At 37.2% G+C, this 24,688-nt stretch overlaps 1 protein-coding gene across 12 annotated transcripts in view; it reads left to right on the top strand.

Moving 5' to 3' along the window:
• The window catches only part of EYA4 (EYA transcriptional coactivator and phosphatase 4), a 143,282-nt gene that overhangs the window by 5,770 nt on the left and 112,824 nt on the right, over positions 1-24,688 (top strand). For all 12 annotated transcript variants that reach the window (XM_085055917.1, XM_085055910.1, XM_085055914.1 and 9 more), the window contains exon 2: positions 11,126-11,227. In XM_085055917.1, the coding sequence (XP_084912043.1) occupies positions 11,195-11,227 (33 nt within the window). In that variant the 5' untranslated portion in view covers positions 11,126-11,194. The remainder of the gene's footprint in view (positions 1-11,125; positions 11,228-24,688) is intronic.

Here is a 24,688-nt window from a genome sequence, read left to right as displayed (position 1 = left end):
TTCTCAGCAGTGTAAAAAATTACTGCTGCCTTTTTTTTTTAATTGGGTAAATCAGCGAGTAGCTAGTCTGCTCTTGACATATATATAATTAAACCACAAAACCTACATTAAAATACCATGAAGGGTCTGATTTAGACCATAAAAGTGAAAGAAACACAGAGCTGAGTTTGCAATTTTTCAAATAATTCTCCTCTATGACTATGTGTATATAACTATTGAAACCAATGCTGGTGCATGAGGTAATTGGAAACTTAACTTGGTGTTTTGTGCCAGATCCTTAGCTGTTGCAAATTGGAGTAGGAATGCAGAAATTACTGGAGTGGTCTCACATTATGCCAGATAAGTATCTAGTCCTCTGTTCTTAGTTCAGTCTGCTTTTTTGGTGGGGTATTGCAATATACATTATATGTGTGAGATCACATGCGCTGAGAAGTGATCCTGCAGTACTTAGGAAAAAAAGAAAAGAGAGAGTTAAGTATAAATGTCCAAATTATGTATTTTTTTCTTCCCTTTTAAGGCATTTTCATACTTCCATGTTAGACTTTTTTTTTTGGTAGCACTTTATAAATGACCACAGAAATGCCTTTTACAGTAAATGTATTCTTTAAAATGATGCAGTTAGAAATATGTTAATTGTCTGTATTGTTTTAATTCTGTTAAGGCAATTTTGTTGCTCAAAGAAGTGAGTAATCAGGTTGTGCTAATTCAGGGGCATTTCATGAATACAAAGCCTATTCAATGAAAGGTGTGAAGTCCATTTACCATATTAAATCCCATTTCAATGTTTCTTTTTATCTACTGTCATATATTCCCACAACATCAGAGAAAATGAAGCTTTTCTTACTCCCAAAAGAGAGCAGCTAAACCAGCCTCTGTACACTTCAGTTTACACATCCTGACATCCTGCTATATGTGAGGTCTTTCTTCCAGCTCTCCCGAGTGTCCCAGCATAGACATGGTTTCATAAACCAGGCACAGCTCAGGGACATTACACACATTTTCTCTGCCAAGTTCTAGCAACACAACTCAGACTCAACCTAGCATTTCTGTTCTGGTCTTCTTAACACAGAGAACTGGGAAGCTGAGAACTAATAGGGCTGAATGATATAGAGGTTTTTACAAATGCAGTGGTTATATTCTGTGAAAGGGTCTTGAAAATAACATTTCCTGTTATCCCAAGGCAAGATGTGGGACTGTGGTAGGTTTTCCAAATGGAAAGATGAAAGTACTTTTCCACTCAGCCACCTATTTTTATATTTATTCTAATCTGGCATGGTAAAAGGATCTAGTATAATGTTCAAATTAATTTTGTTCAGTTAATTGCCCCTTCAGAAAAGCAATTTTTGTGTGCAAAGCACCATCTGAATCCTGAGCTCACTGTGCAGCAGTATGTCTGGGAGTTACCTGCAACATGAGGTCTTTCAGCTAAAATGTTGTGTTTCCCAGTCATTTCTTGTAGCTAGCTAGCTATGATTTAGCTTGTTTTCTAATTTTCTGATTAAATGATAGTCTAATTTTTGGTATAAAACAAAAAACAATAGAAGGGTTTGCTCCCTGATGGTTGTGAAACCTCCCAGCTTTTTGATGTCTTGCTTAGATCTGCTGTGAAGGAAGTTCAGGATTGAAACAGGAGCTTGATAGATGCTGTCAAATCAGGACTAAGTCTGGAACAGTTTGATTGTAAGGTCTGTAGGAAGAGATCCAGCATTTTGCTCTGTTTTACACTATCTAAGGATATTACTTCATACAAGCATCAACAGTGGTCACCTCATTTGTGACTAACCTTGTCTGAAGTTCCACTTCAGTCAGTTTCCTGTGGCAGAGGAGAGAAAAGCGTGAAGCCCTGGTTTCACATTTGGTGGCAGCGCTTCTGAAGCAGCCCCTTAGCCCTCCTCTGCCAGCCACTCATTTCAGTTGGATCCTTTCTTGCTGTGGTTCACAAACAGCTGTGCTGGCAGCGAGGCAAAGGTCGGAATGAGTGGCAGCACCCGTGCTGCTGAGCCTGGCAGCGGTGCTGCAGAAATAGCTGCAGAACCACAGTCTCCGTTACCTAATCTGCCACCTCTATTAACTGAAGTGCGGGGTCAAGTCTGTGGGATAGGTGGAATTTTTCAGGATGAAAACACTGTCTACAAAAATGATCCCTTGATCTTTAATCGAAAGGTTGTGTTGATGCACGGATTTTTGACTAAAATCGAAGTAGCTGTAAATAATTTGCAGATACACGTGCGAGTTAAAACAATAGGGAAAGTACTGGGGCCTTGTGAGGGGACAGCTCTGATTTTCTTGAAGGAAGGCAGGAGCTCAGACGTGATACCAGATGACAGAACTTTTCCAGATCTTTGCACTGCTGTCCAAAAGCTGGGCTTGCAGGGAGCAGGCGGAGCATAACCCCACTATAAGTAGGACGTCACTGCCAAGGGCTGCAGTGCTCGTGACAGGCTGCATTCTTTTATCACTATTCCCGGGGAAAGAAGTGCAATAATTTCTCAGAAGTGGCCATTACATAGCTGTCACTGTAGACAAGTGCTTAATTTATGGCAACTATTTTTTATTAGTCTCCACTGTCACAAAGTATTAACTTACAGGCTATCATGTTCCAAATGCCTTTTTTTATGTTGTTCCCATATAACACTGAAAAATGCATACTATACCACATCACGGGTTTATGAACACTCAGGCAAGCCAAACCAGTGATATTATTTTTGATGTGAGTACAAGTTTTATTTCCAAAGATAAGTGTAGTGATGTAATAAAGTTCTGTAAGTCTGTCTTGAGGTGACATGACTTTTTGATTAATAAACTTGAAGGATACAAAATCAACTTGGCACAAATGAAATGGATTAAACAGCAAACTAAAGCAGAGATTTCACAAATAGTTACTTGTTAACGAGTCTTTAAAAAGCATGTTATTACAAAGAGTTTTTCAGGGACCAATCATCAAATCAAAACCTGTTTATTATTTTACCTGTGACACCAAGATTAGTAAGTTCTACAAGAAGTAATACCTTTGATTAGAACAATTGCTGACCGAATAAAAGATATTTTTCTTCTTACAAACTTCCTTGTACTTCTGTTGTTAGACTGTAATGCCTAAAGTACTGCTACTACAAAGACTGAGGGATGGGTAAATAATGAGGAGAGCAGATTGATGAGAGTTGTCTGGCTCACTGAGCAAACTGAGAGCAAGCAAACAGTATGTACTTCACTGCAAGCCAGCCGTTTATTAAAAAAAAAAATGGAAGCCATAGCAAATGATAATGATGGTATCATAGCCAAAAATAGGAGTAGTAATTTAAAAGAAGTACTCAGCATAGTATGAAGGGTTACATTACCTGTGTAGGTAGTATGGGTACAGCTACTGCTGCAAAGCTGTACCCTTTCTTAGCTTTAGAAAGGAAATTTGAAGAATTGAAGTTTCAGATTTAAGACCAGAGGAGTAATAAAACAGTTGGAAAATGTTTCTTCCAGGGGTTTAACAAATTTTAGTTGACCAAAGGAGAATGTAACCTTGGTTGATCACAGCTAATAAATATCTAAATGGGGAAAAGGAAATATGGTAAAGCATTCATTGTCAAAGCAGTTGTTATAATTAAAATCTGAGAATACCTGTTTTTCACAATTACTTTGTGTGGCACACTTACTGTTGGCTCATAGTAAAAGAGGTTTGCCTGTGGGGTTGTGAGCTCTGTTCCATGGATGTCACAACATTTCAGTTGCCTGTGGGGACTGCTGATGGGTCAGGAGCCTAAATGAGTGCAGACAGCTCACACGAGGATCAGCAGCATAAAAATGTAGATTACACAGGACATCTGGTATGGGGTTTTGCATTTTCTTTGTGCTGGACAAAGGTGGTACATGGAAAATTTTGTAATTTTCAGTCCTGGTTGGTTTCAGTTTGACTTGATGGCTGGGATGCAGCAGAGTTAGGTTTGGTAATAATTGTCATTCTGTTCTGTCAGAAACCACTCAAGCTGCAAACTGGCACCAGAAGGATTTCTGTATTCTGGGACAGTTCTGCATTCACACTTTCTGTTTCCCATTGTTATGAAAAAATAACACTTTCTCAACTGCAATATTTAGGGGTTACTGTTAATTTTAGTTATGAAGAACATTTCATTTCTTCTATCAAATCAGAACCAAAGTACCCAGGTTTCTTTTCCGTGTGTTTATTTTGTATTTCTTTCTGACATTTCAAAATGTTCCATTCAAGAATTGCATGTGAGACACTTGGCAGTAACAGGAATAGCAGCTGCTGGGCAATGACTCTCACACCTAAAAAGGGTGGGCATGCTGCAAACTTCCTCCTTCACCAGGATGTTTCCTGTAATCCTAGTGAGTATTTGAACTTCCATAGTAACTCTCATTGCACTCTCATGCTGCCAAATACACTCTTCAAACTGTGGTATGATTTTAAAGCAAATAGGATGGATAGGTACTATGCTGTCACAGCTTTCATGACATCATGTGGTTGGATTCTGTGCACTAAGTTTTTCAGCCTTGTAAAACTGCTGTTTGCTTTTACCTTGTGGATATGCTCATTTTTAGGTTCTCCTAAATTCTAAAATTATCAGTATGGTTTCTGTTTTAGAAATAACTTTTATCATTATTTTATGCTGTTGTTTGAGGTTTTCTTTGATGTGTTTAATAAATTTGATTTTTTTTTGGGGGGGAGAGGGAATAAGAAATAATTAACATTTACAAGTTGACAGTGTGTCCTTAAATATTCTGGCTAACCAAGTATAGCCTTTTTCTTTCTGTTTTCAATGGCTTGTTTGTAAAGAATTGAAATGTTGTATTTGGTTTGTTTACAGCTATTTTCTACAGAAAAAGAGAAGAAAATTGTCTCAGAAGTTAAACAAAATACACTGTGTAGTGAAAACCAAAATCCTTCCCCCTAAAAAAATCTGGTTGTTTAAAACACTGAAATGGCCAGCTAGTAGGAAAATCAAACTAAAATTTTAATGAAAATTGTAAAAGAGTATGCTTCTATCTGTGGCATCTTTGCATTACTTGGTTTTTTTTTTTTTGGTTTTGTTGTTTTTGTTTTTTTTTTCACTGGGAGCTGTCTTTCTTTTCTCTTTATTTTTAGGGGAACACAGTGGGATTCTAGATTAGACTTGTTTATAAAGCCAGGCCAGAAACAATCTTGGCACTTGTTTTATTCTTTCTATCTGGAAAATTCTGTAATTGGTTGATTTGGAATGAGATAGATGAAGTCTGTGTAGCTGCATGCCTTATCTAAGCATGAGCAAAGAGGTTTCTCACAATTGGGAAGCACCCAAGCATCTGTGGGTTTGTAGCTCTGGTCTCAATCTTAGCAATTTCACAGTGTGTTGTGCATTGCTGGGATAAGGAAGGTATTGCTGAGTTTACAATTCTGTATTCTGAACTTCTCAAAGCTAATCCTTCTTATTCATTGCACAGGTATGGGATGGGAGGGGTAGGAAGAGTAGGGTAATCAGTTTTAGTCATATATGGGTACCTGTAACGTTGGTACCCAGTTTTGCAAAAGAGAAATACTGCACCAATGTGTTCTTTTACCTAAAGAAAAAGGGATCTAGTGCTTGCAATTGTTTGCCATTTGCCAGGAAGTCTTTCTGTTTTCCCCATTTTTTTGTTGTATGATGACAGTGGGACAACAGACAGATCTGTCCAACTGTTTTTTACTTATTTTTATATATATAACTGATGCAGGGACATTATGGTCTGTGTTGCTCTGCTTTTCTTGTCTCGGTGCCTGCTTTTGACTGGTACAGAATGGTTTTGTGGTGGTGTGACTTGTTTCTAAATTGGAAGTACCTGATGCAGTGTGGGAATACCATATTAATTTTTCTTGAATAAAATGTTAACAAATGCTACACAAGCAATGCCACCCTTCAGAAAACTCAGTTCAAGGAAGTAAATTACTAAACTGACATACAAATGTTCATTGAAGACCATGCAGAATTAGCAAGACGGTCTAACAAATGTATAGCGACTTGCATGAAAGTCAATAATATGATCTGAGTTTTGAGGAGTTTTCAGTGTATTGTGGTTTGGTGGCATGAATCGTGTCTGTTTTGATCACTGTATTTAATGTCTGGCATGAATTCCTGTGCTCAGAAAGGAAAATGGAGATAACAAATTATGTCTCAGTTACAGATGTGTAGTTTTTCAGGAGAGGGAGAAGGTAGAAGGAAGTTAGATGAGCACAGAGCTGTAAATGTGTGGTGGGTGTTGAAGATCCCATGCCTCTTCCTAACATGCATCTTAACCCAGGGTCTGAAAATGACTGAAAATAACTGTTGTGTTAGCAGGAACAAACACTATTTCATCTCTAGCAGGGATCACACTAAGACTCTAAATCTAATAATGTCCCACATCACACCTTGAAACTTACTAATTTCAAAAGCACAGTTTCTGTATACATTAGAATATCTACCACATACCCAGTTTAGACATACACATGTTCTTATACACATCCATGATGGATACTGTGCTGGGATGAGGACACTGAACAAGTCCTAAAGGGTGCCCTGTGCAGCCCCCTCCAGGTAGCCAGGACACTGTCACCCGGGTATTTACTGTGAAAATGAGGGCTATTTGTAGAGAAAGCAGCTGGGTGGGTTCATTTGCTTCTCAGCACATCCTGGAAATTCCTCCTGTATTCCTTCCCTGTTAGCAACAGTGTCTGTGGTGACAATGGGCAGGGTGTTCATCTGTGTCAAGACGCATGAGTTGTTCCATGAAATTCCAGCATAATTATTATTTAAAATAAAGAGTAGTCTATCTTCCCTATTTAAGCAGTGCATCTGCAAATGCAAATGGATGTAGGCAGGTGCTCAGCAGAATACAAAACCCAGGGAAGATGATTTCCTTCCATCAGGTCTTGCTGGAAATGTGGGGAGCTAAAATCGGTGGTACATAGAAGGTGGTGTGGCTTGCTGTCCTCTCCACCTGCAACCTTCCTGGGTAAGGAAGGAGCTCAGTTTTTTGGAAGTCACTAATGTAGAAATCAGTTCTGGATGTGTACAAAGGGTTACAGAAAGCTCTAAAACTTCTCTAAGAGTAAAATTCTCATCCTCAGTGTGCTAAAAGTGGAATGAAATCAAACTGATCCAAAGACAGCCTCTAGATATGAGGGCCCAAGGAGGGTGGAAAAAAGGTATTAGAAGAGGAAGAAGGGAAAGACTATATTCCCTTTAATTCTCTAGTCTGTGTAGCAAGATTTGTTTCTATAATGAAATAGGAGTTTTTCAGGATGCTCATTTCACTCATATTGCTATCAGGAGGTAGACACCAGGTAAACCTAAATACACATGCAAAATTCCTGAGCCACTTCTGCTTTCAGCAAGAATCCTTCTGGAATGAGAGAAGAAATAGATTGGTAATTAAAATAATTTAGAAACCCTGAATATATTTCTGTTCACCTGCCTGTTTTCCTCAGGAAAGGGTACATGTCCCTCTCTAGGTCATACTGTCAGAATGTACTTCGTCTTTCAACTTTGTTTGAAAGACAAAGTTGAAACTCTAAAAAAACAGCCTTTGGTTTCCTTTTCTTTTCATTTATATTATATTTTATCTTTTACACATGAGACTACATGTGATAGGCCTGCAGACAGCTGGAAGGATGTTTTCCTACATAAGAAATTATGTAAGAAATAAGAAATTATTGAATATTAGTCAGTGCCTGTTTGTTACTGCCTTTCACCTTTGTTACCCTTTCCCCTGTTCCTTCAAGAAGTGAGCTTCATGGGTAACAACTAGCATGAAATAATCTGATTAAATGAGATTGCAGTGCATATGCACTAGTTTCTTGCACTGATTCTAAAGCAATTTGCTCATTACCTGCCTTGCATAACCTTTCACAGTGCCTTAAAAATGCTTCACTCTATTCAGGTGTTCTGTAGGAGTGGTGCAAACCTAAAGAGAGGCTTGCTTGAGAGACTGTGAGAGTTTGAGCCCTGGAGCCTGTCCTCACTTACTGGTTCACATCCTGCATTTATTGAGTTACATCTAGTACTATCATGGGTTTCTGAAATAGTGCACTAGAAAATAAGAGATTGCTTTATTTGTGACCACTTCTCACTTAACATTTTGACTCCAAATCTGTCTCTGTGACAGAAATGAGTTATTCTTCGTGGCTGAATGAGTTGTGTAAACGTCAGCAGCATCCTTCTGCTAGGTTTATTACCAATATGTTTCAAAACGTATAAAACAATATAGTATATTTGTTGGGGATCATGAAAATGCTGAACTCTGCTGGCCAGAGCATTGCATGATATAACCTCAGAAGAGCTAGGGAGCATCACACAATGTAACCTGAGTAGAAGTAGGTATTTAGAGAAAACAGAATAAAAAGAATGTAAAAATGTGCCCAAGGGGATTATAATTTGAAAAAAAAATGTTGTGGTAGAAGCTGAGGAGGACCACTCTCCCCATGCCCTTGAATTTCATTTCAGAAGACCAATTCTTAGTGGCCAAAGAGAGCACTTTCTTCCCAAGTCTTTGTGTTGAAGTAAGTGAAGGAATTTTTTTGTCTGATGGCCAAACTCCTCCTCCAGATGATGGATTCTTTTTGGATTCATATCCCCATCTGGCTGACTGGAGGGCCTGAAGCAGCCTCTGAAATACTCTTGGGAAAAACCAAGTGCTTTAGGGCTGGTTTTTTACCTGTGGGTCCCCAAGCTTCAAATTATGCCTTGAGCTTGTGAAGTTGCAGCACAGGACCATAGTAGACATCCCATAGAAAATGAAATTGCTTTGCATTTTCAGTCATTTATAAAGCAGTATGCAGCAGATCCTCAAGTAGTTTATTTTCTTTAACTTATGCATGTATCTCCGGAGGGAAACACATGTTTCTCCTCATGGACAAGTCCTGGAAGTTGCAGTTTAAATTTGATGAAGTGTTTTATTCCCCCAGATAAAAATAAATAAATAAAAAATTAGATTTAAATGCATTTGTTGATGAGGAAAGTCAGGAATCCTCCTAATTAAGACATTTCTTAGAAAGGTAAAATTTTTATCTGGGAGCATAAAACACTTCATCAGTTTTAAAGCCACATCTGCAAGGAGTGGATAAAGAAGAGAAACAGGCATTTTTCTTCATTCTGGCTTGTCTGTAAGTTTAAGACTTTTAACAACAGTTTTAAAAATATTTAAACCCAGTTAGAAACACTTACAATATAATAGGGATAAGAGTGCCCTCCCTCCCTCTGTTTTTAATCTGGTTCTCTTGATGGAATAAACTACAAGGTTGAATTGGTAACTGGATTATTGCCTCATAAAACAGCACGAGGTTACTATTATCCTTTAATTTTATATCTTTATTAGGGAGTAATGTTGGTCTTATTTAAATCACTGACTTCTCTAATGGTTTTTCTCCTCTTTTACAAATTTATAAAACTAAACCCTAAAGGATTTGGTCTAAGTGCAATTGGCATAACTGCCATTATAAAAATCTTTGTGTTAGCAGTTGGTTATAATCAGCTGCTTTAACTGGGCTCAAAATGCAGCAGGATTAAGCTGTTGATAGGTAGAATAATACTGATAAAATATTATTTCTGAATTTTATTTTAAAAAGCTCCATTTCCAGTAAGAACTTCTGAATTTTAAGGCAGCATGAAGTTGAACAGCAGTGCCCTGGAAACATATAATTTCACACGTTCATGCAAATTATATTTTCAACATGTTGTGTATTTCTGCAAAGATTAAAAGAAGCTTGTCTTTTGTGTTGTTATTCAGTAAAGTAACTTTGAAACTTCAGGAAAGCTAGTCATCTGAACTTTGGGACACAACACATTCTGTAGATGAATCATTGGCAGTTCTTAGTAGTAAATCCTCTGCTGGATTTGTGTCATCAGGATGTATTTAAAATATTGATACACTGTTTTTTTTAGGAAAAATGTGACATCCATCTGTAGATCTCAGTGTGCTTTGATTAAGCATCCAGCAATATGGAAAGAAACCTGGGTCTGTTATGATACAGCTCTGTAGTTGACATAGTTGAGTTCTTCAACTATAGAAAGTGGGGTATCTGTCACCTTCAGTGACCGACTGACAGAATTAGAGCATTTACTGTTTGAATGCAAGCCAGTTACTGACTTTTCACTCTGTACACTTAGAAACTAGTAAAATAATTTGTTACAAATTTTGTATTTTAACCATTTATTTCCACAGACAATCTTACCAGTGCAATGACACAGACACACTACAAACTTCTAATAAAAAAAAGCAGATTTTATGTTTTAAGTTATTAATAGAATATTTTAGTATTGGTTGTAAAAAATCAACTCTGTGTTTGAAATTGCTTCCTTTGACTGGGACTGCTGCAGGCAATGCCATGTAGAGCTGCTTTCTCTTAAAATACCCATTGTTCATGGCAAATTCCTTTCTGAAATTTGCCTAACTCCAAAAATGGATATTTTCTGAGAATGGGGAATGTAATTGTGTGACTTTAGTGTTAATGTTACCGTGATCATTCACAGGCAGAACTTTTAGAAAATAGAATTTTTCAGTTGAAGATATCAATATTTGATGAGAATGATTTCGCCCTATTAGAGAAACCATAGACATCACAGATAATTAGGATAATGTCTGTCATTTAGCACTTCGTAGGGAGCTGCTTGTTATAAACCACTTTGTGTATTTAATTTAATCCTAAAGGAATTTAATGAACCTTAGAGAGAGGACTTCATGCTGATAATTGCATAATAACCTATTTTTCTGCCAGACACTTAATGGCTAAGAGGTTATCATTAAATGTGTATTAAGTAGTTCTGTTCTATAACTGTCTTTTTAATATGTTTTCTCAAGGGTTATCATTTGTTGTCTGCTTAAACAGCTGCCTGCATTCAACATTTTAGCTTCTTTATTGGTTTATTTCCATAACTGTGTTTTCCTTGCAGGAGTCAAAGACAAGTTCCTGTTTCTGTTGGTGTATTTTAGATAGTTCCCAAAATAATGCTGAAGGTGTTGAAGCACTTTGCATGAAATTAGTCTTCATATTTGGAACTTTGCTTCAGGTTCTAGTGAAAGCACAACCTTAGTTAGGGTATTTGTTTATTGCAGATTTGCCTTAGAAGTGAGGACCATAGACTAACATGTCATTTTTTCTCTTCTTTTTTTTTTTTTTTAAATTTAGGCTACTGAGCTGTAAATTGAAAGGAAGATAATTTCTGCTTGTGGAGGAAAAGAAAAGTGAATAACCTCAATGGAAGACTCTCAGGATCTAAGTGAGCAGTCAGTAAGTACAAACAATGCTGAAATGAATGGAATAAATTGAACTCTGTTCAAATTGCGTGAAGGGATTTTACTTTGGATTTAAAAATGATAGTAAGATCTGAAGAAATTGTCTGAACTTCTAGTTTCAAACCTTTTCTTAGTTCATACTTTGTTCAAGTGGTTTCAATGCTTTTTCTGTGTTGAGAGGAACAAGATCATCGTTATATAGGATTTTGCAGAACTGTAATTTTTGGAGGGATATAATTAAGGTACACTGGAAAAATTAAATGCTAGAAGAGTGCACAGTGGTATGCCTTGTTCAAATAATTGCATTAACCATAGCGGTCTGTCAGTTTTGCCTAAGCAAGAATTACCAAGAACACAAAATACTTCAGATGGTCAGACTGTGGCAGATGACATACATGAGTTTTTTCAGGACTCTCTTGGATTTCAAGGGGAGTGGGAGAATTGGCAGTGTATCTCCCTGTCCCATGTCAGAGAAAGATTCCTCTTGAGACTGATGACATTTATGGGAAAAATGGGGTCGACATTTATTTCCCTTATTCCATTCTTATTTTTCCTTTCCTTAAAGATGTCGTCTTCAGACTTCCTTACCACCAGACTGCAGTTCTGAGAAGACAGCAGGCACCAAGCAAATTAAAAGCTATCTGGGCTTGCCATCCCATGTATTGACCTTGTTTTTAACACCTTAATTTTTTGCTGTGTCTTACTGGTCACAATAGGGACACATTTTGCTAGTACCACGATCCATACTTTTCTCAGCTTGGGCTCAGTGTACTAAAGATGAACAAAGGGATTTTGTATTTCTATTTTTGACATGCTGAAGGAGGTTATCCGTGCAATAAACTAGTTTGAATATATGTATATACTTCCAGAGACTTTTTTGGGTAACACAAGTGCAAGGAAGTGGGAAGAGTTGCACGTATTTCTAAAATGTCAGTAATTTTCTTTAATAAGGAGTACTTTGCTCCTGGCTGGGTAGCTCCTATCTGAGACTTTATCTTGGACTAGAGTTTTATTACGGATTTTAAATGGTACGGGACTGGAAAGTCTTAACAGTGTCTTAAGTCCCCATGGTGGCACAACTTGGGACAGCTGCACATATTTATGTATTTAAAGTGTTCCCAACCAAAACTTTGGAGCCTGTAAAAGCTACATGGCCTCATAATTTAATAAAGTTTTATAAAGGTCATAAAAGATTAGGCAGAAGTTCATCTCTTGCAGTCTGTGAAACAATTTTTCTGTGGCGTATTCATGGTGTGGTTATTAATAGGAAGTAGATGAGCCAGTTTAGCTTAGTGCAAAAACATCTTTTCGTCGTTAAAATGTTTTTGCAGGACTGGATGCCTGATAAATGCATATTTTAGAAGCAGTTTTACTACCCCATCGTAGTGTAATCTCTGTAGTATTTTTCATAATTACTTCATAGCTGTATGCTAATATGTGAAAATAGTCTGCAGATTGCAAATTGAGGTGAAGTCTGTGCCATATTGCATATGGAGGTAGGATTTGCTGTCCTTACACTAGTGTCACAGAAAATCATGATATAAGACAAGTTTATTCTTCTTGCTCATCACTAACGGTGTCAGAACTTCAAGGTAATGTGTGGGAGAACAATTTCATCACTTCCTTCATCCAGGTGGGCACTGAGACTAAAATCTCACAAAGACATTGGACACTGTCCTGGAAAAAGGAATTGTGTGAGGCTTGTCTGCCTAGAGCAGGTACTAAGCCTTCATTTCCCGATTTGAAAAGCCATTTCACTGTTACATCATGGTTAAACTCCTCTCTCAGCCAGTTTTCAAAAAAGAAAATAGCATCTCTGGCTTAGTTCTTTAAAAGTCACATGTCTAAAGGGCATGTCTGTGGGGGGCTAGAGATCCCAGGAAGCAGGAGGCTTTGGTGGTTTAAGCTCCAAGAACATATCAGATGTATCTGCTTGTAGTGTACCCATGGTGTTTCATACTGGTTAATGTGTTTTATACTGGTTAGCTCTGGGCAGTTTCTGCTCATCATGCAGGATTTCTAGTTCTGACGTGTTCAGGAGGCATAAGTGCTTCATTCCAGCCTCAAGAATTCTTTTTGGGAGCTAAATGCATGACATTAAGATCATAAAAATTAATGGAGCATAAGAATCTAGCCTCTGTTGCAAGTATATTAATGTGAATAAGCATGGGTGCAAGACCTCTGCTCAAACTTGTGCTGGCATCTTGGCTTCAAATAGTCTAGTCCTTGGTTGTTTGAAAGACTGCCTTTCTCTGCAGCTGAGATGGGTTAGGTGTTTGCTGTTAGATGGTGTGTTTGACAGACAGTTGAGTTTTCTGAATAGACAGATTACTTTATTGAATTAATTTCCCTGGCATTCTTTTAAAGAGTCTTTCATCCTTGGGAAAAAAAAATCCAGGCACATTTACTTGATGCAGTGAACAAGGTTAATTTTCAAGTTTTTTAATTAAAGAAAGGAAATTTATTCTAATTTTTGCAAGTAGATCATCCTCCTGAAGCATGATACACGGTAGTGTCAGCTTTTATTCTGACAGCCTTCTCCATAAGTTTGAGATCACTAGTATTACTTTAACTCAAAAAATGCACTAATAAAAAATTATTGGTTCTGTGATTCCTATCCTGAAAGTGTATCAGTTAGGTGAAATTTATATGATCATTTGAGCAATTTCCCAGCATCCCTGTTGCCAAATGAGAAATAAATTCTTCTCCTTTTGTCTCAGAGCAATGACTGCATGACCACACATTGCTTCAGAAATCTAAGTGCACCCCTGTTCCCAGAGCCCCTGAAGAGCTGTGTTTGACTAAATTGAGCAGCTGCTGTTTTCTGAGATGCCAGCTTGACTAGATGTGATATATATGCACAATGTCAGTAATTTATCTGTTTTCCCTATTTTTGACCAGAAGTCAGTCTACTTGCATAACTGTTGTTCTGCAGAGCCTCTGTACTGAGAAACCTGTTGTGCCCCCTTTCCTTTGCCTTCCTGCATGTGGCAGAGGTGGGGGAATCAAGTCTTAATCTAGATCATTCAGCGAGAAAAAGAGTCAGAATCAGAATAGAGTTTGTTATACTTTGGCTTTCCTGTCTTTACTCACAACAGAATAGGTAAATATCTCTATTTTGAAGACCAGCAGGAAAATGATGACATTAGGTGACACAGAGGAGAACTGGGATCCATCAGGTGCAGCTGAGATCCAGCGGATCCCTACAGCTGTCATGGAGCAGTCTGGGATCAGTCCCATTATGGTACTGTACTTCTAGGGTGGGTGTGTGTCTAAAAAAGCTCATAACTCTCCTTTTCTTTCCACTTCAGATGCAGAATATGTTTGTACATCCATGCAAGGAAGGAAGTTTTCATTTATAGGAAGGCTTAGTTAATAGTATTCTGAGTGAAAAAGAGGAAAATAGTAGGACATGTATTTCACAGACAGAAGAAAATAACCAAATGGTCCTTCTCATTCTTGTGTGAGGTCTGTCACCAAATGCAGGCTGCTATTACCAAGTGAAAGAACAGTTAAAACCACAGAAATTGGTCTTACATGGACAGATGAAGCTAGGTAAAAATATAATTCTAATGACTTTGTTTGCCATAGACTTTATGGCATACTAAAAAAAAAGAAAACATGTAGAAGATATAATAAAGCACATTAGATTTTTATTTTACAATTACTGCTTTCCTTCAAAACAAAAAGCTTATTTTTACTAAATTCTAACTAGAAATATGTTTTTTTCAAAAGGTGCATGTTAAAAGTTCTATTTGTTTTGAAATTGAAGAGAAGGAAATTTTACAGATCTTGTATTTATGAAGAATCTAGCAATAGGGAGACAAGAGTTTTTTAAGACTGATCTTGGAGATTGTTAATAAAATGATAAATTTTTAGCACCTAAATAGTCCTCTGGTGTGCCTTGGTATAGCAGACAAAGTTAGGATTTTGAGAACTGCAGGTTTACACTCTTTATTTTGTCTCTTTTAGACATCACTTTCTGTTCATTCTGTATTAGTAGAAGAAGAGCAATTTGGCTGCTAACTTGCTAGTTTAGGGTTTCAAAGGGCCTTATTAGAAACTGGTGTAATTTCATCCCCTGGCCCTTTTATATAACAGGGTGCATATTTAGATTACTTCATTTTAACCTAGAATTAAACAATAGATTGCAGTGCTGTAGGACAGGACACCAGCAGCTGTGAAGCTAAACCTGAATGAACAGGTTTTTATTTTTGTGACATTTGGACAACAATCCCCCTTGTGCCCTGGGTAAGTTACTTGTTTTTTATCAGATTGTACAGGCTGTTATATCTGTCACTTGCATTTATGGCCCACTTGCAGCTGGACAATCCTTGGCAACCTTTTATGGACACTGTTGTTTCCTGGTTTTTGTTTTGTTTTAATGTGTGAAGCTGTCAGATGTGATCCCTTTGCAGATCAGTTTTCAGCTGCAGCTACTCCTCTGCTGCATGAGCCCTGTACCTGCAGCACGTAATCTTCCCCACCTCTGGGGTGGGCAGCCTGCTAGCACCCCAAGAGCTTTGGCTGGAGCTCATTGCAATGAAATGAAAGTTAGTTTAAACTCTTTAACTGAGTTTTAAAATGTTCCATTTAACTGTTCTCCATTGCAGCATAGCATGTTGTGGTTCTTATCTCTGTTATATCAGTATTTGTAGGGCTTGGGATATTACAGGCAATTCATCTTCTCAGGTTAGTGATGTTGGTTGAAAGAGATACCTGGAAGTTATCTGGTCTAGATTCTGGTCATGAAATGCTGGCAGTATGCACAAATACTTCAGTTATGAAAGCAAAGGACATTTAAGATCAGGAAGTGAAGAAATTACAGATTTAGTAAGAAAAGAATAGTTTCCTTAATGAGTGATTATTTGCTGTAAATTAAAATCAGTCATTGAAGAAAAATGTCATAGCTTCAAGTCAGCTGTAATAAAAAGTCATAGAAAACCAGCCTGTCTTTTCAAAGGTGTATTTCAGAGTATTTTTGAGAGTTGCTTGGGTATTTTACTACCTACTTTCTACAGACACAGTAAGTGGCACAGAGAGGTGGCTTGCTGTAGAGGATCCAAAATTATCACCCATTTTGAATTACAGAAGATCAAGAATAAAGTGTAATATCATAATTCCTTGTCGCTCATCTCATAGGACTTTGAGGTAGAAATGTCACTGTTCTCTCTCAGCTGCAAGACCTTTACAAATGACCTAACAACTTGTATGAACACATGCTGGTTATCTTCTCTTTCCTTTGCCCTCTACCACTTCAGCATTCTGTCATTTCTATACAGTAATCCACCCGTGTTAAATTTGAAGGTGCTTTTTTCAAACTATATTAGTAGTTGTATATATATGTTATGTCCCTCATTCACGTAATGGGACAGACCAAATGAGACAACATTCAGTAGCAGTTAATGCATTTTGACATTAGGAATAAACTGAGGTGACTTGTGTTTCGTATGAATTGCATATCATTGGAGAGATAGTTTGGCATCAAAGATACCAATGCTCACACTCAACATACATGTAATAGAAACGTGTTTTTTGGGTTTTTTTTAGTTGATTCAAATTATTATTTGAAGACACTTTTCTTTAAGTAAACAGTCTCAAAAATGTATCCGAGAGTGTGACAGGATAATATCCATGGCTAGTAAACTTGGACAATGGGATGAGAAGAGAGCTTGGCAAACAAACAGAAGTACTCCTGTCATTATCACTGTCATGTCTCCTCTGGTTCAGTTCTCTGCCTGTCTCCTGGAAGATGTTACTACATCAGTATCAGAGGTTTAAATGGAAAGGCACTGTATGGGCTTTATTTAACTAGAAGGAAAACCAATAAAAGAAAATGTTCTGCTGTCACATACTGTCCTTGGACTGCTGACAAGGACTGACACATAGCTACTATATAGTTTGTTATGGCTGGTATTTCTGGCTCCAGAGAGGCCCCAGACTGGAATTTTAGGGATAAAACTACTTGGGAAAATTGCCACTGCCATAATGTACATGACCTTCCCTCAAGGTAGATACTGTCTTCTGCACAGGGTTCTCTAGGGTCCCTGGAGCATGAAATTCTCTATTACTAGTGATGTTACAGGTCTGATACTATATGGATATCAGAGGTGACTTCCATTGTATTATAACAGATAATACCACTAGAAAAAATAATGGCAAAAACATGCAGGTGGAAAAAATTGGTTTCAAGACCTGAAAACTGGGCCAACTTAGACCTTCTTTGAATCCTCCACAAGGACCTGTTCACCCAAGAAAAGGTTTGTATCTATGCATGTATACATAAGATTTGGAACATATGAGTCAGTCTAATAAAAGTATTATCTCTCTCTATAAATGGTGCTTTTTTATAATAAATCATCAGCATCTGACAGACACATTCCAGGCTCCACAGCTGAATTTTGCTTGTATGAAATTATACTTATTCAAGCATTTAAAATACCAAATTTATAAATGTTATACTTTTAACTGATGTTACTATTGAATTTTAACTTAGAATTACTCACAAAATTTCCAAAAGTGTCCCTGTCAGTCCTATTTGTGAATGCAAAATGAAAATACAAGTTTCCTTAGCACAAGGATTGTACATCATCTTAGGCTTCTGATTTTGACAGTGTCCAGGTGAAGTTAACATGTTCAGAAGTACTTCAATAAAAAGGGGTCAGGATTTTGTAATGCACACAAAATATTCAACAGTATAACACTAAATCAATCTTCTCTAGCTTTGTAATTTTGCAAGCCTAAAAGCCTTCATGCCTATTAAATAGCAAAGTCTACATTTTCACATGAAAAGCATAGATTACACCAAACATACATTTGGTTTGTATTCATTTGATTATTGTAAAAAGCCCAGATGCAGCAGTGTACTGAAGAATGTGTGGGACTTAGGAGATGTGATTAAGCCCTCTGAATTCAATGGGATTTTTCATGTGCTTTAAGTTAGGCATGTGCTTAAATACTTTTCTGGAAAAGACTTGGAAATACAGTACAAAATAAAAGCAATAATTTCAGAAATATTTTGCTAGCAAATACATCTGAACGATTTGTGGCTATGGCTAATATTTATTCAGCATCATGTAACAGTCATGGTTTCTTTCTTCTCCTTATGGTAACTTTTATCTGAGCTCTACCTCTGTATCCAAGTGATTGACTTGCAAGTCAACTTGTATTAAAAAAGAGAAGAATGATGGAGAAATGTTACATAACTTTTAAATAATGAAATGATGCCAGGCAAAGAATCTAATTTCATATTTTATAAAGTATGTCTTAAACATACTGGGCACATGCAGACCCATTAAACCACACTCACATCCTTGTCCTCTTTTATATTAGGTCAAGTCCTTAGCAATGTAAAGAAGGAGAAATTAAAAGCATTGAAATTTTTTGGCTACAGCGAATGGAAATAGTTTTGCCATAGTATAACTTAAGGCATAATTTGTCCCAGGGGATTCCATTGGGATAACAATGTGAAAATTACATTGTTTATCTTTATTTATTAATTAATAAAACAATGTGTTTTAAGATTGGTTCATCCTCCTCCACGCTCTTGAAAGCAACACCTGATGCTCTATGAGATGATTTTCACGGTAACATGCTTTGCTAACTTTTGACATGCTTTTGACTAACATGCTTTAGTCAAAAAGGTCACCAACCCAAATGTGAAGCACCTTGCATCTCAGAGACCCAGAGTTTTGTTGCAGTGTTACTCTTGTAAAGACAAGCTCTATCTGAGAAACTAAGTGCATTTAAGCCAAGACTGAACAAACCTTTTCTTAAATGTGGCAGCAGACCTAGCTTATCGTGTCTCTCCCTTTCTTCTACTGTGTATGTTAACAGCAGAGGAATGAAAGTTAGCTGACGGTGGTTTTTTTGATTCTTTGTTTTGATTTGGTTTGGTTTTGGTACTGGAAGCAGTGACTAATGGCATTTTGGTCATGAAAAGGAGCGTCTTTTATAGTGCAGGTCTTCAGTTGTTCCTGGTTTTGTCAAACTGCACTTGGCTTTACATTTTTAGTCTTTGGTCCTGGACCACATGAAGTTTTTCTTTATGTCATCCAGTCAAAGTATACAAGAGAAGGAGCTAAAGCAAACATCACTTTTTTTCTGAAGTGAAAAAGAGTGTTTTTCTTGTTTCAGTTAGCAATGCTGTTAAAAAATTATGCAGGTTTTCAAGTTTCAGTTCGTCACGCACCTTCCCTGTGGGACTACTCATGGCTTGTAGTGAACGGCATTGGGCCACCACCTGAGCATTTTGGGGATTTACATAACAGCCCACAGCCTGAGAACCTTGTGTTGCTGGACATGGCAGTGTAGATACTAAATTCCTTCCATTAAAAAGTCAAACTGTGGTTGTAGTTCAGAAACCAGTAGAAAGTAATCTGTGCTTTAACTATTTTTCAGGTATTCTTTTTACTAACTCTGAGCAAATAGGATTTGTGCATTTACCAGTCTAGATAGGATTAAGTGTGAGAAAGAACTTCCTCACTAAATTGTGATCCTCACAGTTGCTGTCAAGCAGTTAGATAAGCCTCTTGCTCTTTTTTCCATCCATTCAAAGATTCTTTGTTAAAATTCTTCCAGCAGCCTGTGCCTTGAACACAGCACACTGCTTTCCCAGCAGTTCATCCCTTTGCTTGAGTGGAATGGGCTGTCATTTCCTCTCCTCCTTTTTAGTTTGTTTTCTTTCACCTATGAAATAAACTTGATAGTATGACAATTTTTGAAACAGTGAAATGAAAATAAGTTCGTAATGAAATGTGTGGAGTATTTCTATCGTTCAGTGGGTTTTACCATCAGAGGGAGCAGTGTGTTCTATAGTTAGTTATGTTGGTATCCTCTTTTTTTCTTCAACCACTATTAAGTGCATTTATACAAACAGCCTGGCCCTGAGAGGTCCTGATGCATTCAGGGCATCCGAGCTTCACTTGCTTACTCTTGCATATGCTGATTGCCATGGACCATTCCAGGACACTTTTAATTTCGTGAACAGTGTTCACTCAGCCTTCACTGCACTGGACACAGCAGCCTCTGTTCTCAGGGAAGTCCAGCACACAAGAAAAGTGAGTGCTGTGCACAGTCAGATGCTGTATACAGGGCTATAAGTGTTCAGGAGCTTAAATCCAACTAGTTTCCCTTTACATACATTTAATCAGTTTCTAATACACGCACTGAGCTACTGGTTAGCAGCTTCCATTACGTATCTATTATCTACTTTTCAAGAGATTAGTTACTCAGTCTAAGCTCAAGTCATTAGCACATTCACATGTTCAGTTTATGCTAAATACTCTTAAGAGCTGTATTTGTTTATGTCTTTCTGTATGTGCTTTTTCTTCCATGCAGTAATAGTGGTTGTGGTGGTACTGAAGCTTTGATGGGCTGCAGACATGCAGATATCCTGCTGTTTATCCTGTGATCCAACTGGTCATCTGTCATGTTCTCAAATTCATTGCCCAGGTTAAACAGCTTCCATAATGTTTTCATGGGTTTTACTGCTTCAGTGTAAAACTAATGATTAACCTGTAGCCTCTGAAATGTGGCACCTGCATCTGGAAGTTTATTAAAATGAAAAAAATTTTATCTCCTTATCCTGTAGCTCCGAAGGTGTAAGAGTCAGTTTTTCGTTTCAAATGGAATGTGTATTAATAACATGTGGTAAATGATAATTTAAACCATACTCCTTGGGGCATCACAAATGAAAATCATAGGCTTTCAAGAAGCTGATACCATATTGCATTTCATGCATAACTTGCTTTTAAGTCAAGGAATCCAGAGTTTAATTAATTGAAGGAAAATTACACATTTTCCTTGCACGATAATAGATTCAATCTGAAGATAACTGCAAATTGAAAGTAGAAGTAGAGGAAATAGTCTTGTAGGATCAAGGGCACTTACGTGATGCACCATTGGCTGATTGTTCATAAACTCTTCAGTTCTTTCTTCTTAGTTCTAGAGTTCAATAGTACTCAGTTTTGATAAAAGCAAACACATGAAGAGTTAACATTGACCTGAACTTCCCAGGTTTGAATAATACCTAATTTTAAATTAAACAGGGTAGAATGAGCTAGCATTTTGAGAACCTTACACTGAACTATTTACTGAAAATCTCTCCATTCATGTAATTTAAACTGTATTTTACAATAAGTCTGTGGAAGCAGATGTATTGCAATAATAATGATACACTTCATCTGCTTTTCTGATGCTGCTGGATATCTTCTTTTTTTGATATTAACCATATCAAGAGTTCTATTGAAAGAACTACTGATGTTGAGCTGTGGTAAGTTAGACTGAATAACTGTGTAACAAGACATCCAACAAAATATAATAGGGTTTGAAGAAGTGACTTAATTGTTTCCAGTTGATAGTTTACAGATCTGCTTTGAATTTTCATTTAAATACCTGTGTATTGATGAAAGGAGGCTTAGAATTACTTAGAATATTGGCATTTGGAAAATTTTGTATCGGTGCAGCTGTAGTTAAGCAGTTACATCTACAAAGATTGAATACATATCTAGAGCCTCATTCCAACATAGTTATGCAGCTCTGAAATTCACCTATTGTTGAAAGCCTATCAGTAGGGTATCAAGCAGAGCTACTGTCCAAAAAGCTTATGTCAGCATTTAAAAAAACAGTGGGAGAAAAAAAAGAAGAATGTTTAGGTTGTGCTAATCTCTACTTTCATGTTCTGCGATGTATGGGAAATTGTGTATTTTTTCAGACACAGAAATCCTGATGTGGTCAACATGCTAAAATAGAGAACAAAAAAAAACCAGACTGTAATGGTCAGAAAGCTTGTACTACATGCTCATTAATGGATGAATGAATACCTACTGTGCAGGTCAAAAAGACTTCCTGTAAAATTTTATGTCTACATTGAGTTCCCTTTGTAACTAATCTTCCAATAATATCCAGACAGTACTGCAGATACCACCTGATTGTTGATCTGCAGATCATGCTGCAAAATTCAACAAGCTTACCTTTTAGAGTATGGAGCTGAAAAATAAATGTAATTATCCCAGGGCAGTGCTATATTCCTTGCTTTCTGGTTTCACCTAGCATGATGTGCACTGAAGAGGAAGGATTCCAGGTGGTTGTGAAAGGGCTGGAGCGTGGCTTCTTTAAAGTCACCAGTTACAGAAATCCATCTGGCATATGCCAAGAGCAGGAGCTGACCAACTAGCTATCCTCTGATTTCCAGTAGTCTCCAGGGACATTCTTGAGGCCTTTAGTGAATATGTGATGCAGTGCCTGACCAGGAGCGCTGTAGCTTTTCGAAACATCTGAAATTTTCAGCTGAGTGCTTCACAGTGCTCAGAAATTTTACTTGCTGCTAGCACAGTTTCAGAAGATTAGAAAAAATATCAACATCAGTTGATATAAATACCGACCTCAGTTCTTTTGGAAAATTTACATTTTCACAGAGGAAATTTTCAATGGAGAGTATATCTAGGAAAGTATGGATTATGGGTGATTTTCTTGCAAATTTTTAGTGCTGAAAGAGAGCAAAAGATGGAAAATAGTATCCTTGAGGAAAAAAATAACCAACTATGTAAATGACAACAGTGAGGGTACTTTGACCAACTATTTACAGTAATATAGAAAAGTGAAATGCAGCAATGCTGCCTGCTGAGGTGAATAATACAGACACGTCTCCTTGGCTGTTGGTTTCAGTTAACCCACTGTGTTTACTTTTCATTTTTTATACTTTTCAGTGCTTTTGCTGTAGCAAAACATCAAAGTGCCACGACTGAGTAATACTTGAAGAATGAAATGAATGTCATCTAGGGGAGGCTCATGGAACATCATCTGATATTTGGAGCTAACTTTGTCTACTTCTAGTATTCACTTATCCTTTACTACTAGCTGCTGGGAGAGTATTGGAGAATCAGTCCCTGCTATTCTGCTGCTGCTCAGGGGTGGCTTTTGAGCATAATCGTAACAAAAAATGTATCTAACACAATCAGACCATCATAAAAGTCTTGAAGCTCATTAGAAGCACAGATGTGTTAGTACATGCAGAGAAAATCTCCAGCTGCTTAATCTTTATTTTAGATTGGGGTTTTTTTCATATCTTTTCTTGTTTACCCTTGAAATCTGGGGCTAGAAAACAGTCTTTAGCAGATGCCACAGTGCAAAGCAGGCAGCAAAGGTTTATGTGTAAATTTGTGTAAATAAGGGGGTTTTAGGATGGTGATGAAGACTTCTGCAGTAATCTTTTCTCTGTTACGTATACTGCTAAGGAGATGAGGCCTTTGCATTTGGCCGTATAGGTTACTGTCATGTGAAGACCAAAAAAGTTTCTGCCATTGTCTTCCACTCTGCCAGCTAGGAAAAAAGACTACGCTATCTTCTTATCTGTAAACATTTGTAAAGTAACCTGATAAGTTTGCATGTGTGATTTTTCTGCTTTTCCAGAAAAAAATGCCTCCATTCCAATTAGAGGAGCCCAATGAGTGATTTACCCAAGTCTAGACTAAGGTACACTTGTGAGTTTGAATCCATGAACTCCACTGGAAGTTGGCTTTATACCCAGGGCTTCCCATTTAACATCATGCAGTACATACTGTGAAGTTATAATGGCCTGTAAGTCAGAGACTTAATGATGTCAGATGAAAGAGGGAAACGGAGAAAAGATCCATCTTAGAAATTAGGAGAATCTTAGCTGCCTTCCATGTGGAAATCAAATGACAGAATAAATCATTCTTGCATTCCTGGAACAGACAGGACTATCCTGCATTAATAATAAGTGAATACAAAATGTGCAGTAATGATATCATGCAGTGTGTAGTATTTGGCACTGTTTTTCACCAAAAGGATACATAACTGGGTAGATGTCATGTGGGCTTGCAACCATCCTTCAAATTTTATCTGCTTTTTTTACTTCTCTTAGTTGCTTGAAGAAAGCTATTAATACACATTATTTTGATGACATCATGTACTAGAACACAAAAGAATATTGCTGTGTTTTCTCCACTCAGTACTCACACAAGGGATGTGTAGCAAAGAAGAGGTGCAGAGAAGTAGAAATCATTGTGGCACAATTAGCATTAAAGAGTTCTGGTTTAGGTGGTATAATAGGAAAGAATGGGAAATACTGTGTCTATTCCAGCCTACCATCTTTCTATCCCCATCTAACTCCATACTGTATAAAAAACCACACTTCACACTTGTTGTCAGTGTAAATATTTTAATGTATAAAATTTAGTGAAAATTGTTTAAAGATTGTTTTTTATTAATTGGTTGTAACATCTGTTTAAAAAGGTCACTCTTTAAATACTGAAGTATGTTAATATTTTCAGTCTTTAATTTTGCTAAGCCAGTAAACATCTGCTAATTCAGTAGAAAATTCTAGGCTACCAAAATAACAGTAAACAAAGAAACAAAATACATGGTAACCAAGACAAACCCTGCAGATCCTTCACTGCATTATGCAGTGGAATTAACAAGTGTATGCACTTTA

The sequence above is a fragment of the Lichenostomus cassidix genome, chromosome 3, assembly GCF_008360975.1.
Source record: "Lichenostomus cassidix isolate B80296 chromosome 3, HeHo_3.0, whole genome shotgun sequence".
Classification (NCBI taxonomy): domain Eukaryota; kingdom Metazoa; phylum Chordata; class Aves; order Passeriformes; family Meliphagidae; genus Lichenostomus; species Lichenostomus cassidix.
Note: the sequence above shows the minus strand (reverse complement) of the source record. Positions and strands in the feature narration are given on the sequence as shown.